At 42.0% G+C, this 18,498-nt stretch overlaps 1 protein-coding gene across 2 annotated transcripts in view; it reads left to right on the forward strand.

The window, feature by feature from the left end:
• The window catches only part of CAMK1D (calcium/calmodulin dependent protein kinase ID), a 277,010-nt gene that overhangs the window by 252,270 nt on the left and 6,242 nt on the right, over window positions 1-18,498 (forward strand). For both annotated transcript variants that reach the window (XM_063134288.1, XM_063134289.1), the window contains exons 7-10: window positions 176-288; window positions 1,832-1,910; window positions 15,939-16,026; window positions 17,280-17,418. In XM_063134288.1, coding sequence (XP_062990358.1) covers window positions 176-288; window positions 1,832-1,910; window positions 15,939-16,026; window positions 17,280-17,418 — 419 coding nt within the window. The remainder of the gene's footprint in view (window positions 1-175; window positions 289-1,831; window positions 1,911-15,938; window positions 16,027-17,279; window positions 17,419-18,498) is intronic.

The following is an 18,498-nucleotide window of genomic DNA, read 5'->3' on the forward strand; positions in this document are numbered from 1 at the left end:
TGTTTCATTTTTTAAGTAGAGAAGCTGGGTGAAAGCATCATAACCCCCAGAGAAATCCTATCAAAGCTCATATTTTACATATTTCAGATTTGTGAAAAATGGAAGGACTTCCTTAATAGTTTGTTCTCCAATGACTTAAAGTGTCCTGATTAGTATTTTTAATTTTGCATTTTAGGCTCTGTGGGTATCCTCCGTTCTATGATGAAAATGACTCCAAGCTTTTTGAACAAATCCTTAAGGCAGAATATGAATTTGACTCTCCATATTGGGATGATATCTCTGAATCTGGTAAGGAACAATTATAATCACAAATGAGATACTAATACAGACATTGGCCAACCTTTGTTAGTATTATTATGCATGTACTTTTTTATATATCAAACATTGTGTTAGAATAGGAGTGGGCAGCTAGTGGACCAACAGACGTTGTTGAACTTCAGTTCTCATCAGCTATAGCCAATAATGAGGGATGATGGGACTTACAGACGATCAACAACTGAAGACCATAAGTTGCCCACCCCTGTGTTAGAACAGGGGTGGGAAGAATGTAGGTGTTCAGAGGTTCTGAGCTTCAACTCCAACATTCCTGATGATTGCTCATACTAGCAGGGGGTTAGGGGAGAAGTCCAAAACATCTGGAGATCTAGCTTGTGCCCACCCCTGTGTTAGCTAGAGGGTTGTCTTCCTTTCTTCTTCGAAATTCATTTTCTCATTTCCCTGTCTGCATTCTGGAACTTCTTATAGGACACTTCTCCTCCAGCTTCAACATCTAAATATGCCACACTATGGACATAACGTACTATGATCAAAGTCAAGTATGTACATGCACTGCTAATCTGGCATATGAGATATGTTCAGAAGAAGATATACAGTACAGAATTCAGATAACTGAGAAGCTTGGCTTATTTTTTAAAAAATAAAACAACTTCTCACCCGCACCCCAACACCAATTTTCTAACCTTTATAGTTATGAAGACAATGCTCAAAAGTCTTTGTCCTTAAATCTGAAAACCAAGAGGGGTAACTGAATTACTGGTGGCTAGCAGATACAAAGGAGGGCAGGGCTCCTGCAGCTTTAACTGTTGTGATGAAGAGGGAATTTCAGCAGGTTCTGCATATATACAAATGACACCTGCTGAAATTCCCTTTTCTGTGTAACTGTTAAAGATACAGGAGCCCTGTCCTCCTTTTCATAGGTCACCCTATCTGAAGAGGCCCAAAGATTTCATACATATTTGTTTATTTTTAAAGTCATATATACAGGTTGCAGGATTCCAGTGTTCTTACTACGTAATGAGAATGGCCTTGCCAGAGATTGTAATTTTTTTTAGAAGACACAGCTCATTGTAGCAGCTATGTTTTAGCCACTACAGTGGGAATTAACCTGAAAATTTATTCATATAAAATGTGGGGTTTTCATTAAGGCTTTATATGAATAATTTTTCAGTCTTCAAAAAGTCCCAGCTACCATCTTATATGACAAATCTTATCATAATAATTCAATAAGTAAGACATGGGTTTATTAATAAAAACATTAGTCTGGGGAAACAATGTAGAATTGAATTACATTATGTATGGTCATTCACTTGATTGATTTTCTTATTACTACCGTAATGCCTTACGTGTATAAAGTGCTTTTTATTTAATCTACTACAAGAAGCTACTAATTTCATTTTTTCAATGTTTCCTAGTGGAACACTCTCATATTGTTTCAGAGAATCAAATGTCTGCGCTGTGTAGATTAAGATGAGCCTTTAATACCACTGTTGCTTCAGGCATCAAGTATATTTCTTTCTCTTTTTCCCTCTCCTCCTCCCTTCTCTAAAAATAGCTAAAGACTTTATTCGGAATTTGATGGAGAAAGACCCCAATAAACGGTATACCTGTGAGCAGGCAGCCCGGCATCCATGGTAAGCAGTTATTCATTCTATTGCCATGTCCAGAAACTTTCAACACCATTTGTTTCCAAAGTTAATTGGTGATTCCAGGCTCTTGGCTCAAAAAGTAAATACTGAAGAACCGCAAAAAAGAGCAATTACTCTTAAGAATCTTGGCTTAATGGCCATGACCTAGCATCTTACAGGCATTGATTTAAAGCTCTCAACAGCAAAGATCTCTGATTGCAATCAGATTATATACATAGGTTTGAGACTTGGGTTTTGCAGGCAAGGGAAAGGTATTACTGGAGAGCAGAAGCAGAGAAAACTAGATCTGTCTTTTACTCACAATGAAATAAGATCAAAAGACTATTCTCACATATGGCAAACTGTGTACACTGAAAGCAGAGATGTGTGTCCTTTCAGTGGGATGGCAGTCTTCCCCCACCCATGATACATATGCTGTAACACCCATGTAGAACATACATTTATATGTTGCAAAATGCATACACCCAATAACATATGACCCTAAGACCTCAAAATTAATGTGTGTGTGTGATGATGATGAAGATGATGATGATGCATGTTAGATCTATATGTACATTGGAATGTAGGCACATGTGCACTATTTCAGTTTTACAGCAAGCAAGTAGAAATAGAGCAAGAGCAGGTGAACATGTGTGATCCCACTGCCACATTAAATGTTTATGGTTTTGCTATATGGGTTAATAGGAGATCTAGGGCATGTCTAGACCTCCCAGCTTTCCGGGAGGGAGGGGGGAGGAACTCGCAATATGCTAATCATGAGATCCTCCCCCTCAGTCCACACGCAGCCCTATCTCTTTATGGCACAAATAGAACATCAGATTAAAATGTTAAAACAACAACAACATAAAGGCCATTCTGAATCAGGCCAAAGCCCTTGCCCAGTCCAGCATCCAGTTTTCCAAAGGGCCTGTAGTCTTCCCCCACACTGTTACCCAGCAACAGGTATTCAGAGGCCTTGTTGCCTGTGATCCTGAAAGTAGTATATAGCCATTACGACAGTGGAAATTGATAGCCTTTATCCATCATGAATTTATCTAATCCTCTCTTAAATTTAAGTTGGTATCCATCACCACAACATGGAGAAGCAAATTCTATAGTTTAACTATGTGCGGGTGTGGAGAAGTACTTCTTTTTGTCTGTGCTGAATCTCCCACCATTCAGCTTCATTGGATAATGAGAAGGGATATTATGAGAGAATGATAAAAACGTATCTCTATCTACGTTCTCTACACCATGACTAATTATTTACCCCTCTGATCATCTCCTCCTCAGTCACCTTTTTTATAAGCTGAAATATCCCAAATGTTGTAACCTTCTCTCATGGGAGTTTTGTTCCGCCCTCCTGAGCCCCCTTGGGGCCCTTAGGGCCTCCCGAAATGTGCCATACAAATGCTTCAATAAATAAATGTATTTAAAATAAGATAAACAAGCAGGCTTTGGAGACCACAATATATGTTCCTGAAGTACTCCTTGATTCCATCCAGAGCCATTTCCAAGAAAAAGGAAATTGGGAAAATGTTTAGCCATGGATCAAAAACCTCCAAAGGGGGAAAAACTGTATTTGAATGACATCATTTTATCATGAGTGTCAGGAAATTAAATAAGTCATAAAACTGATACTTCAAACACAGATCAAATTATCAGGAATGTGCCTACTAGAGAAAAGTAGGTCACCTTTTTATATTTTTGCAGGAAAAATAATTTTCCAAGATGTTTTATCCAACATATACAAGATGTGAACAGTTGATTATTGGCCTGGAAGATCATTTCTGTTAGTTAATGGAATAAAGTAAGACACAAAGAAAATGAGGCAAAGTTAAAACACACATTTTAAACCTTCCTAACACAACGTAAGTTGTAATGAGTTGGTCCCTTTTTCCTTCATGAAACCTAGCTGACTCCCAACCAGTATTTTATGTACTGTTGTTGCTGGAGCCCTGGCGACATTTTTCTCCCAATGTTTTTCCCAGTATTTAGGCTGTAAATATTATCCACTGGTTTAAAGATTGGATTTCGCCGTGCTGGATTTTAAAAGCTGTAATGCTCTCTCCTTTCGGACAGTGGCCTTGACCCACAGAAAGTTAGTTGTATCAATATCATTTTGAAATTAAGGCCATACTTGACAGAGGTCTCACTGATGTCAATGGAAGTTACTTCCAAATAAGTGTGCTTAAGCCTGCAATCTTTGACTGATGATCCCCCGAAAGCCCGCAGCATCACATTTGCGAAGCAACCACCACTGCAATACACAAGCAGGATTGAACGTGGAATATCCTGCTTTGAAACTTCGCAGGGTCGGTTGAACGACCGTAATGCGCAGCAAACAGCGAATAACGACGGGACTCTGAAAGTAATTTTTCTTCTTCTGCTCCATAGTAGTAAAAGGGTGCCTCTGTGCACCTACAGCCACATAGCTTTGAATCAACAGGTGCCTCTCTCATCTGTGCTCCATTGTAGCTGTGAAGCTTTGATTCTACAGGCTTCCCCTCCCCCTCACTCACGTGTTCATAAAGTAAAATGGAGGAGTTACTTCTGAGTAGACATGCAACCATCTGCCCTCACAGCCCTCTCTCTCCATGGGGTGGGAGGGGCACACCTAATGACTGAACAGCAACAGTACTACTACTACTACTACTACTACTACTAATAATAATAATAATAATAATAATAATAATAATAGCAGACCACTCCTTTCCTTGCCTCCTGTAGATGAGGGCTGGGCAGGGGCAGGAAAGAAAGAGGAGAGAGAGAGAGGGACCTTAGCTAGACCGAGCTTTATCATGGGCGAACCCCGGGATCGTTCCTGTGCGTCCACATGACGCACAGGGGATCCCGGGATCAGGGAGGGATGATCCCTCCCTTGCCCCGGGATAGAGCACTCCACTTTGGGCCCGCTTTGTCCGCGATCTCGGGCTGAGCCGGAAACGGCAGAATGTGTGGCCCGTTGCCACGGTTTGACCCGGCTCCGCGCAATTACTCGCGCAGAGCCGAGAGCCGCTGCACTTATCGAGGGTAGGGTGGGGGGAGCAGGGAAATTAAGTTAAGTTTTTTAAAAACACCTACCTTTAGTGCACGAGCGTCTTCTTTAAAAATAAAAAAATTGGCGGGCGCAACGCCTCTCTTCCTGAGGTCATCGCGCTTCACGTGTAAACGGAGGAGGGATCTCGTGTTAATCGCAATGCAAGATCTTCCCTCCTCCATTGCGGACTATCAGGTAGGTCTAGCTAAGGCCACAGAGAGAGAGAGAGAGAGAGATGTTTACAAGGCACTAATAATAATAGCCCTGGCCCTGAATGACTGAAAACAGCATTAGTAGCAGCACTAATCATAATAGCAACAACAGAAGTAGCCCCTTTCCTCCTCTAGCTATGGCTACAGCCCAGAGAGGGCCAGGGAAATAAGAGGGGGAGAAAGAGGTGCTTACAAAACCCCGATCCATTGAGCCTTTCCACATCCCACTGCTCAGTTTTCCCATCCCTACTTCAGCGTAAGCATGATTACCTAGTGCTCAATGAATAATTAAAGCAAGAGGCAGCGATTGAGCCCACTTTCCCACAGAGCAGTTGTGAACCACCAAGAGAGCTTCGGCTATTGGGCGGTATAGAAATGCAATAAATAAATAAATAAACTAAAAGGGGCTGGCAAAATCATTCTTCAGACTCCTCTGCCCCTGTACTCCCAAAGTACCAATTGAAGGCAATGATTTACTTCTGACTAATCAAGGCTAGACCTTTGCTCTCCTCACACCCCTGACTCACGTGACTTTCCCTTCTGCCAATCCGTGCCCAAAGTACGCCCACCGTCCTAAGCCACATTCACCCCACCAATGACGCCCGCACAGAGAACTACGGCAACTGTTGAGCAAAGTTAAAATTCATGGTAAAATGGCACTACGAAAATATGCAGCTTCAGGGGAGATACCACGACGTGGCCGCAAATTGGTGGCTGCGTCATCTAAACAAAGGTACGCAACTCCGCCACCGCAATGGAGTAAATACTCTGTGTAGACATATCCCTTGAAATCCAATAGATCAGGGGTCTCCAATGCAGCACCCATAGACGCCATGGCCCCCGTGGGGGCCTCCCAAAAGCACCCATGAAGCTCTCCAATCCTTGCACCATTCAAAAAATGTGTTTTAATTAAAATCTTGAGAAATATTAGGGCACTCTTTGTTCGGTCCCTTCTAGCCCTTTGCCTCATTATTCCCCCTCTTCTCCAGCCTGTAGCTTTGTTGTTTCTCTCCCCACCTCTTTACCTTGCTGTTTCTCCCCTCTCCCAGCCTCTAGTCTTTCTCTTTCTCTTCCCTCTACCCCTTTTCCGTTATTTTCCCCTCCCTCCCAGCCTCTAGCATCCGTCCCTCCCTCCCTTCCTCTGTCTGTCTCTCTCTCTCTCTCTCTCTCTCTGGCCTTAGCTAGACCTAAGGTTTATCCCGGAATCATCCCTGTTCATGTAAATGACACACAGGGGATCCCGGGAGCAGGCAGGGATGACCCTGGGATGATCCTAGGATAAACCTTAGGTCTAGCTAAGGTAGGGTGACCATATGAAAAGGAGGACAGGGCTCCTGTATCTTTAACTGTAATGTAGAAAAGGGAATTTCAGCAGGTGTCAATTGAAGAGGGTGAAATTCTCTCTTCATCAACACAGTTAAAGCTAAAGCCCAATTCAAGGTGCTGGTTTTGACCTATAAAGCCTTACACGGCTTGGGACCACAATACCTGACGGAACGCCTCTCCTGACATGAATATACCCGGTCACTACGTTCAACATCTAAGGTCGGAGTGTGGCAACGAGGGACAGGGCCTTTTCAGTGGTGGTCCCCAGACTATGGAACGATCTCCCTGATGAGGCTCGCCTAGCGCCAACACTGCTATCTTTCCGGCGCCAGGTTAAGACTTTCCTCTTTGCCCAGGCATATGGCGGCACATCTTCATCACCCACATGTTTAGTTTTTAATCAGTTTTTAATGCTTTATGTGTGTATGTTCTGTGTTTTAGAGTTTTAAATTTTGTATACTTGTTTTTATCTCAATTTTAGAATTTCTGTAAACCGCCCAGAGAGCCCTGGCTATGGGAGCGGTATATAAGTGTAATAAATAAATAAATAAATAAATAAGCCCTGCCCTCTTTTGTATCTGGCCACTCTACTATAGCTAGTGTAGCTTTAACTGTTGTGATGAAGAGGGAATTTCACCCACTTCAATTGACACCTGTTGCAGTTCCCTTTTCTACGTTACTGTTAAAGATACAGGAGCTCCGTCCTCCTTTTCATATGGTCACCCTAAGCTAAGGCCTCTCTCTTTCTGCCCCACCCTTCTTTAGCTCGCTTTTGATTAGCCAGCCCCCTACGGCAGCCATTGTGTGACTAGCCACATCCTCCATAGGAGTCATTTTTTGGTGATGTCCAGAGCAGTTTTTGAAATTCCCAGATGTATACATGGGTCCAAAAAGACTGGGGACCCCTGCAATAGATACTCCCATCAGTGACATGTTGTGAGTCTGCCATCCCAGTCCTAACATGTTTACTCGGAAGTAGGTCCTATTGATTTCAGTTGCCTGAAATCATAAAGCCACTTACTTCCAAGTACCCATTTACACTGCAGCATACCTCCACTGACTTCAGTCTATGCTATTGTTTGCAAAGTATTTGCATCCTCTGTGAAAATCACCTGCAGTCCTCCTTATTAAAGCAGATTGAAAGTCCAGTTGCAACCTGGCAGTCCTAACTGTGCAAAAAGAGGGGAAAAGCACCACGAAAAGGCTATAGGAAAAAGAGGTGAAGACTAGAGATGGGGCACAGTTAGGACTATAGGAAAAAGAAGCAACTAGCTATGAATCCTCAAAAAAAGGTTTCTTTATTTTTCTCATACGAAATGTTCTAAAAACTTTAAACCAAACTTGTACAACGCTCAACGTTTCGGATCTTGTGGATCCTTCGTCAGAAGCTGCACAACAAAATGAATTACTTTTCTAAGTAATTATAAATTCAAAGCCTTATTGATATATTTTTTTACAAGATCGCAGTCGTGTTCATTCTTTCTCCTTCAGCAGTCAAACTGTTCACAAACTGTTCAAAATATATCAATAAGGCTTTAAATTTATTATTACTCAGAAAAATAATTTCGTCGTGCAGCTCCTGACGAAGGATCCACAAGATCCGAAACGTTGAGCGTTGTACAAGTTTGGTTTAAAGTTTTTAGAACATTTTTTTATATTTCGTATGAGAAAAATAAAGAAACCTTTTTGAGAATTCATAGCACCAGAGCTAGTCGCCTCTTTTTCCTATAGTCCTAACTGTGCCCCATCTCTAGTCTTCACCTCTTCTATCCAGCCTGCATTTTTCCACACCTGGCTTGTGAGCAGGCAAGAAACCCAGTGAGGAAACCCTGCTGCAACAGGCAATGCCATTAGGCATTATCTGCACATTTTACGTGGGTGATTTATACAGTAGATTTATGCTCTCATCTGCAGGGACTATTTATGTCAGAGCAGAACTCTTTCTTAAGGCGTTACTGCTTCTGAGGGCAGGTGTTTTCTGGTTATTTTTATTTATTTATTTAAAACATTTATATCCCGCCCTATATCATTAAGATCTCAGAGCGGCGTACAGATAAAAGCATACAGTATAAAACAATAAATATGCACAGTCAAAAACAAATTAAACCATGAACCAAGTTAAAACTATATATACTTTAAAAGCAGTTAAAACAGTTAAAACAATGTGCCAGTGAGTTTAACCATCAAAGGCTTTGTTAAAAAGCCATGTTTTTACTTGGCGTTGAAATGCAATCAATGTTGGCACCAATCGGGCGTCCAAGGGGAGGGCATTCCACAGTCAGGGTGCCACCGCAGAGAAAGCCCTCTCCTTTGTCTCATGTTACATTGGTTACACTGCTATGACATCGAAACTCAGGATAAGCACTGATAGGAGGTGATTTGCTGAGGCCTGATAAGTATTTTTTTTTAATATTTGTGTTTCTTTCATGCTATGTCTGAGGCAGTAAATGACCAATTACTTTGATTAAGTATGTATTGTCAAGGCAGAATCTTGATCCTGTGCTAAATTATAGAGTTCAAAATGGTGAGTTCAAGGGCTGGGCATATTTTTATTTTATTTTGAAATAAACTTAACAAAATAAAGGCAATAAAAAGAACAACATACATAATGATAAATCAAGATCACTAAAGAAAAAGAATTCACTGATCATAATTCTTCGTCTATAACCGATATGTTTATGGAATATCTACAGTAAAATGGCCTAACTAGGAGTTTGATATCTAATGACAGAATAAGATATAATTTATATAGCATTTAAAGGGAGCATGTGCAAGTGTGTGTTATTTTATGTATATGTGTGTATTAGAAAAAAATATAGGCAACTGTACATGGTTGGAATTTGAGTAATAGTTGAATGGCTTCAACAACGAAAATTAATGGAAACCATGGAGCCATAATATCTTTCTTAAAGTTAGGATTCCTTGCTTGCTGTGTTTGCTGCATAAGTTTATACATAGTCATAGGATTCATCTACACCAAGCAGGATATTCCACTATGAAAGCAGTATGAAAGTGGTATATAAAAGTCAGGAGACACACTACTGCTTTATAGCAGTATTGAAGTGCACTGCAGGATCTTCACTACTGCTTTATAGTGGTACTGAAGTGTACTGACAACTGTTGGAGCCCAGGACACATCTACACCAAGCAAAATAAACATTATGAAAGTGGTATATAAAAGGCAGGAGCCACACTACTGCTTTATAGTGGTACTGAAGTGCACTGACAACTATTGGGCCCCATGATACATCTACACCAAGCAGAATATAACACTATGAAAGTAGTATGAAAGAGGTATGTTGCAATGGGCCCTAACAGTCGTCAGTGCACTTCAGTACCGCTATAAAGCAGTAGTGAAGATCCTGCAGTACACGTCAATACCACTATAAAGCAGTAGTGTGGCTCCAGCCTTTTGTATACCACTTTCATACTGCTTTCATAGTGGAATATGGAGACTTCCAGTTGCACACTATACGTGACTTTGCAGCTGTATACAATTGCTTCAGAAGGTGTTTATGCAGGAATCCAGAATCATTGGTTCAAAAAGGTGAAGAAGCTTAGTTTTGGGAGTTACCAGTGGTCTCATTGAAGCAGAGGAGAAAGCCACAGCTGGCCCCATGGTGCCCTGCCTCCCAGTAAGCCGAGGTACCTAGTACTCATGGCTGATCAGGTTATTTTGACACATGAGACAAAAAAAAACCAACAGGCACAACTCCCCCTCCCTGGCAGAAATAATAATGATGATGATGATGATGCATTAAATGTCTCACAATTTGCTCCTTTTCATCAAACCCAAAATCCGCTTCCTGAGGCAGCTGCCTCATTCTGTCTAATGACAGGACCAACCCTGGGGGAAAAACATTTCATTCAAAAACTCTTCAGGAGAGAATACAGGGACAACTGTGACCTAATTTCCTCCTTTTCAGAGTCCTGCTAATGCTTATCATAGCAGAGACTTTAATATTACAGTCGCATCGTTAAAGACCATTTATGTAAAAGGATTATATTTGTCACTCTGTGAAAGAGATGATTTACAGAGGAGCTTGGTTCCCAGACAATCCTATTTAAAGTGTGAAATGGCTCCCTGAAGAGAACCCGTGATGTTTATAACATTCGTTTACACTCTTATCTGCCTTGTCCCGGTACTCTGTTTATTTTGCATTCTCACTGGTACTGGAAGTATATATGCCTCAGCAGTCAGGTTCATGTAGCATTATCCATTACACAAAGTTCATGTTTCCTATCATCCAGATGATTGATTCCAAGAGCCTTAGAATCCATCTCCACTATCCTGGCTTCACATGGTTGGTTGCTGCTTGTGGAATCAGGGAAAAACATAGTGTAATGGCTACAGGATACAGTGCAAGTTTATTTATTTATTTATTACATTTTTATACCGTCCAATAGCCGAAGCTCTCTGGGCGGTTCACAAAAATTAAAACCATGAAGAACATAATAAAACAACCAACAATCTAAAAACACAAATACAAAATACAGTATAAAAAGCACAACCAGGATGAAACCACGCAGCAGAAGTTGATATAAGATTAAAATACAGAATTAAAGCAGTAAAATTTAAGTGTAAGTTAAAATTAGTTGTTAAAATACTGAGAGAATAAAAAGGTCTTCAGCTGGTGACGAAAGGAGTACAGTGTAGGCACCAGGCGGACATCTCTGGGGAGCTCATTCCACAGCCGAGGTGCCACAACGGAGAAAGCCCTCCTCCTAGTAGCCACCTGCCTAACTTCCTTTGCTACTGATAGAAAGGGACAGACTCAACATATGGCTACTATTTTTCAAGGTAGACCTATGTTTCTTGTACTATTGAATTCCATTCTCAGGGGATTTTTTTTCCCCATAAAAGGCCCAAAGAAGTTAGGGAAAGACCACATAAGAATATAGGTTTAACGTCAGAAGAGATGACATTAGAAGGGCTCCTCCAGATACAAAAGAGGACAGGGCTCCTGCGGCTTTAACTGTTGTGATGAAGAGGGAATTTCACCAGGTGCTGCATGCATGCAGATGATACCTGCTGAAATTCCTTTTTCTATACAACTGTTAAAGATACAGAAGCCCTGTCCTTCCTTCCATATGGTCACTCAAACGTAGCTGTTCAATTTCAAAAGACAAAGACTTGAAAGACAAGTATTTTGACTCTCACAGTTACTAACTTAGAACAGCGGACAAACAACTGCAAAGTCCAGATTGTACCCCATAAACAACAATTTCTACAAAGCCACTTTATAAACACAACTTTATTCCCCCTGCTATTTATTTATTTATTTAAAAAAATATATATCCCGCCCTATATCACTAAGATCTCAGGGCGGCGTACAGATAAAAACATATGATATAAAACAATAAATATACACAGTTAAAAACAAATTAAACCATGATCCGAGTTAAAACAATATATAATTTAAAAGCAATATATATAGTTAAAACAGTTAAAACAATGTGCCAGTGAGTTTAACCATCAAATTCTTTGTTAAAAAGCCATGTTTTTACTTGGCGTCGAAATGAAATCAATATTGGCTCCAATTGGGCCTCCAAGGGGAGGGCATTCCACAGTCAGGGTGCCACCGCAGAGAAAGCCCTCTCCCTTGTCCCATCATAACGTATATGTTGCATTGGTGGGATGCGGAGAAGGGTTGTATTGCATACAACCTGTTTAAAGACATTTCAGTGTGACCCATAAACCATTCTTGAGAATAATGACATCCTGTGAGCTGCAAGAGGAAAATCCATGACAACCTACCAACAGCTATCCAACCTGGAAGCATCTCAAAGACCAGATCATTTCTATTTTGAGATGTGTGTCTAAGGGTATTTTAACACAGACAGAAGGAGGAGTTTGGAAGCTCTCTTGGTTCCATTTTTGATCAACTGCAGCTTGCTATATCAACTGAACCTGGACAAACTGTGATTGGACTTAGCAACATTGCTTCTGATGCTTGAACCCTGCAATCTGCTCATGGCTGCCTCTGGCCATCTCAGGCAGGCCTCAACATGAGAATCCGTTCCGGTCGTCCACTTGAAACTGTCAGGGAAGGTGCTAATTAGTGTCACTGGTTTTGTAGCCACCTCCCCAGTAATAACAGTACAAAAGACCTTCTTGATCCTGAGTTAATCCTTCAGATGTCACCTGGACGGCCAGGTGGACTTAAAGTCAGTGACCCAGCAGTGAAGAAGGTTCAGGTCACTGACCATAAGCCATACCCAATGAACTTAGCTTTGTTTGTGCCATCAGGCCATAGCTGCACAGGGTTTATAGCAAGTCTGTTTTATATTTATACTGTATGATGATTTATACTCCACATTTCAGACATGCATTCACTGTTAATGTTTTAACAGTTTGATCCTATACATGATTATTCAGAAGTAATTCCCACTGAATTTAACCTCTGGGGCTTATTCTCTGGTAAGTGGGCATAGGATTGCATTGCTGCCTAAGGCTAAAATCCTACACTTATTAGAGACTACAATCTATGGAGCACAGTGGGACTTATTTCCAAGTAAACATGCACAGAATTGCACTGGACAGCTACAATCCGAAGCAAACGTACTAGGGAATAAGTTCTACTGAACTTAGTAGGACACTGTCCGGAACAATCAACATTTAAACAGCCTGGCTATTCTTATGCTTTACAGTTAATAATAGTGAATAGGGAAGTGAGTCTCCCATTACTGGTCTTGTTGTTGGTGAATCCCTAGTGGCTTTAATTTATTCACATAAGCAAGTGTAACTTCTCAGCATGCCTGCTTGAAGCAAGCCTGAAGAATTCCAGTGGTGGGAGACAGAAGGAAAGAAATTCAAGTTGGCTCCTAGCCATGATCCAGGAAAGGAAAATCCCAAGGAGCCAACCCAGCAAGCAAAATAAATACATTCTCATTTCAGTCAGTCCATTTCCAGGCACGTAACTCCAAGCACAGCATGGCTGGAAAAAATAGGGAAGCAGACAGTGCCTACGAAGCTGGCTGCCTATTCGCTACCAGGCTAGGTTTAAGATTCTTGTACTAGTGCACAAAGCCCTAAACAACTTGGGACCAGGATACCTGAGAGAGCGCCTCCTTCACCAACCTGCCTGGTCAATGAGGTCCTCTGACGGCATGTTCTTGGTGGTTCCACATGGTCCTATGGTTCGATTGGAGTCCACCAGGACAAGAGATGTGGGTGTGTTGATCCCCTTCCTATGGAATTTGGAGATCAGGCAAGGAAAGGGCCTTGCCATCATTTTCCTCTCAGGGTTCCTATGCCTTTAACAGAGGGATGACCAGGAGAATTTAAACAGGTGGAGCTTTCCCTCAGCTTGGAAGTAGAGACTTTGCCTTCAGGTTTTAGCCCAGCATGAGTCCATTAAAGGTACATTGTTTCCATCATCTATGGAAGGAAAGAAAACCACCAATGTCTAGCAAGCTGCTGAGCTGAAGCCCTGGCAGGCAGAGCCCTCATTCCCACACAGAAGAAGGCCTAGGTATGCCTACATGTACCTGTTGCTCTCTCATTCCTTCCCACTCTCCACCCTTGCCTCTTCCTTCCCTTTGTGGCCTATCTCACTGGGGGTGTCTATACACTATGAATCCCGTAGTAGCTGCACAGTGGTGCTGTGTTGTTTATATGACGCAGCCGCCAACTCGCAGCCATATCAGAATCCCCCCCGAAACTGTGTGTTATCAACGTCTCTATTTACCGTGACTTTTACCTTTGCTCCGAGGGCACCATGGGTGTAGCTCTGTGTAAGCACGGGAACACAGGGCAGGGAGCAGGGGTGGGCTTGACAAAGGAATGGCCACTGACGCTGTGGTTTTTCCTGGCTGGATAGCCCGTGCTCCCTCCTGTCCAGTCTACCTTTTTTTATTTTGCCTTGTAGCAGCGATGCTACAGGCTTTTGAGCTAATCACCTTCCAACATGGTGGCATATATTTAGATTATAAGCTCAAGAGTAGAGACCTGACTTCTTTGCTTATGTTACTCTGCAAAGCACCACATAGTGATGCTGCTATACTAAAGATGGTGAAGTCATTATTATTATTATTAGTATTAGTATTAGTATTTGTTATTATTTGTTATTTTAAAAAACCTTTTTAAACCACCCTCCATCCATACAGATACCAGAGCAGGATACAAAGGGCATGACCAAGACTTAACCATCCCCAAATAAAATACAAGAAAAACAGCAATGAAGTAAAACAGTTAAAACAATAGAGCAGCTAACACAAATACTTAAAATGTGTGGGTAATAAAGTAGCTTATAACCTGGTGCTGAAAAGATTACAGTTTATTATTATTATTATTATTATTATTATTATTATTAATCAACTCCAGCACTAATTGAGTGGAGGGGCGTATTTTAAATAAATCCATAATAAATATTCAACAGTCAGTGAGCCACCACACAGAATCCTCTTTCTTTTGCTGCTACTTAATGTACTTTTCCTAGCAGACATACTTGGAGAAAAACCTCCGCGAAAGATCTAAAGCTGTTAGGTATAGGAAGAGGTGTTCCTTCAGGTAACTGGGACCCAAGCCATTTAGGGCTTTAAAGGTAAGCACCAATATCTTGTATTGGGCTCAGAGGCAAAGAGATAATCAATGCAGCTCTTTTAGAATTGGTGGACCAGTTAAAATTCTGGCTGCCACATTCTGCACTAGTTGAAGCTTCTGGGTTGTCTTCAAGGCCATATACAATGCATTACAGTAATCCATTTGAATGGTTACTAGAGCATGGATCTCTGCGGTCAACCTATTCCTGTGCATGAATGATTGTAGCTGGTAAACCAGCCAAAGCTGGTCGAAGGTACTCCATGCCACCAAGCCTACCTGGGCATGTGCCATCAGGCTGTGTACCTGCTTTTTCAGTGGAAGTCCAACTCCATAGGTTGGACTTCCACTGAATAGGTTGCACATTCAGTTCCCAGACATTGGAACCACCTGTCCACAGTACCGCCAACTTGTCAGGATTCAACTTCAATTTATTTGCCTTCATCCAGCCCATTGCTGAATCCAGACACTAGTTCAGCACCTGGACTGCCTCACCTGGATTACAGCTGGCCAAAGCCCAATTCAGTATAAATGTCAGTCAGGCCTGGGAGCAGAGCAAACATGCCAGGAGCCAGGCCAGGCCAGCATGATCCTTATCCCTCGCCACACAAAAGCTTTGTAGAGACTGAAATCTGCATAGGGCTTTGTTAAGCTCAGTCTTTGGGAAATAGGATGGAGTTTCTTCAATAGTGAATTGAATGTAAACTTATGCATAAGTCTGTGTTTCCTTGGTTATTATCATCTCTCAGTGAAGTCAATGGTAAAAAACTTAAGCTGATTTTAACAGAAATGGATTGCACCCTATTCTTGTAGTCTGAAGAAGAAAAGAGAGAGAGAGAGAGAGATCATTAAAAAAAAAGACTATTCTGATGCAAACATCCTGTCAAATGTCTCTTATCTTATCTTTTTTTCAGGATTGCTGGTGACACAGCCCTCAATAAAAATATCCACGAATCCGTCAGTGCTCAGATTCGCAAGAACTTTGCAAAAAGCAAATGGAGAGTAAGTAGTCTTGTTCTCAACAGCTTGGCCGGTTGGGAAGAGCTGACTTTTTAACTTTATAAGGGAGTCTCTTCTGGAGCTGAATGTGGAAATTTCTCCACCTCTTTTCAAAAGAATGCTTATTTTCAGCTGGAAAGTTTAGCTTGGCGGAGTGGTGCCATTCTTTTGTGAAGAAGTGCTGTTGAGCTGGGCCCTGGGAAAGGTCTTCAGAGATAGTAATGGACCCATATTATTTTCCATTCTCTTTCTGTTTAGGCTTTACAAAGACAAAACTCAAGGGGGGATCAGGGAAACAGTATTTTCCAGGCTCCACCTCCATCCTACCCCAGACAATTCCAGTTCTGCTACTTCAAAACCATATTTTCCAGCTGTATCTATTTCAGGACTAAAGTATTTATTTGGCACTAGTCTTGATCCAAAGAAAGTAAATCAAGGTTAAATCCTGATGAAATCAGTGTCATTTAAGGCGGTTGAAACTAATACATCCCTTTGCTTTTGATGGAACTTTAGCCTAATTAACCGACTCTGTAGTGGAGGTAACTACGAAGTAGTTTCTGGTGTTTAATAAATTTGTATCTAATGTTTAGGTTTCACTTGCCATCTCACACAATTTCCAGATAGGAGGTTGTCTTCTCTGGGGGATAGCAGTGTACTGATACTGACCATCCCATCCTTACTCCTACTTTAGATAGCCTTACTGGGGACGGGCATTGTGCCCATGAATGCTGTAGAAGATGGACACTAGCTCTAGAGAAGGGGATGGGAAGGGGGGAAAAGTATTGGAGGGGGCATGGGACATAGTAATGGACACTTTGAAATTGGTAAGTGGGGATGCGCAGAGTTGTGGAGACTTTTTGTCCTTCTGTGAGATGCCCAAGCAGCATTCAATTGTAGCTGGCACTGTACAGTCTGCCTTATGTGGCTATGAGATACCACAGCTTTTTATGTGTGGCCTTAAACCTTTAGCACTTGGGTGCAAAATGTCTGCCAGTTCTAATATACATATTATTTATGACCTCTAACTATGAATTGCATGTATATTTCCACATAATACTGAAGGAAAAGGTATATCTAGAAAGTAGCCATTAGAAAAACATTCAACCCGAAACGATTTGGTAGGACAGCGAGGCCCCAACCTGATTAAAGAGTTCATTTTGTTTGATCCCTGTGATGCCACGTATTCTTTTTCACCAAATGTCAGAAGTCCTGTCAATAACCAACAGCCGTTTATTTATTTCTCTGTTCTTTTCCAGCAAGCTTTTAATGCCACAGCAGTTGTGAGACACATGAGAAAGTTACATCTTGGCAGCAGTTTGGACAGTTCCAACGTTAGCGTGTCAAACTCCCTCAGCCTGGCCAACCCACGACCTGATGGAACAGCCAGGAAAGATTGTGAGTACATGTCAGCCAAGTGGCCTGGCTGTCAGATCTTAGACTGGGTGTCAGGGGTCCTGTGGAGGCCATCATCTGCTGATCATCTTCTGCTATAGCTGACCCTCTTGTCAACAACAGTCAACCTAGGTTAAAGCACCTTTCCATCCAGTCTTCCTCCTGTCAGTCCTTTGCTAGTCCCACTTGATGGAATAACGTGATAGGATGGCTTTGCTCTGAGCCATTTGCAGTGTGGAAATGCTTGAAATGCTGGTAAAAATGAGCTAGTAAGCAGTCAGTGGAGCCCTCTATTAGAGGGTATATACAGCGAAGGGGCCGCTTCAAGAACTTCAGTGGGATATCAATATAAATAAATAAATGAAATTTATTTGGAGTCATTGGCCCTTTCTACACTGGGTTTTTCCCCCACCGGATCATCCCTGTGCATCCAAATGATGCACAGGGTATCCCAAGAGCAGGGAGGGATGATCCCTCCATTTCCCCGGGATCCCGGTTTTACCCGCAGTCCCAGGACAGTCCCGAGGACCGCGGGCAGTGTGGGAGCCTGTCCTGGCTTCGCTCCTCCCTGCGAGTAGAGGGGGTCAGCAGAGGGAAAGAGCTGGAACAGGTGGAGTCCAGGGCCATTGGGGATGTGGGTGGGGAGCAAGAGCGGGGATTTTTTTTTTTAAACTTACTTTTGTGCTGAGCGCAAGTGTGCTCCAGCTCCTGTTTTAAAAAAGAAAATAAAAAATGGTGGGCATGACGTCCCTCCTCCCATCCAGGACATTATGCTTCCATTTAGACACATAGGGACAATCCCGGGAGCAGGTAAGTCTGGGATCGGGGGCCCTCCCCCTACAGCCTTAATTTTTTAATTTTTGTGAACCGCCCAGAGAACTCCGGCTATTGGGCGGAATAGAAATTGGGCGGATATTGTGGAGTCCACAAATACTTATGGAGTTCACTGCTACAAAATTAGATTGCTTTAAATTTAAAGGATTAGGCGATGGCATGTTGGACAGAGCTATTGGAGGCTATTAGCCATGACAGGTAAATCGAACCTAACCACAGAAGAGGGGCCCATGTGAGCGGAGAGCAACG

The sequence above is a fragment of the Elgaria multicarinata genome, chromosome 9, assembly GCF_023053635.1.
Source record: "Elgaria multicarinata webbii isolate HBS135686 ecotype San Diego chromosome 9, rElgMul1.1.pri, whole genome shotgun sequence".
NCBI classification, from domain to species: domain Eukaryota; kingdom Metazoa; phylum Chordata; class Lepidosauria; order Squamata; family Anguidae; genus Elgaria; species Elgaria multicarinata.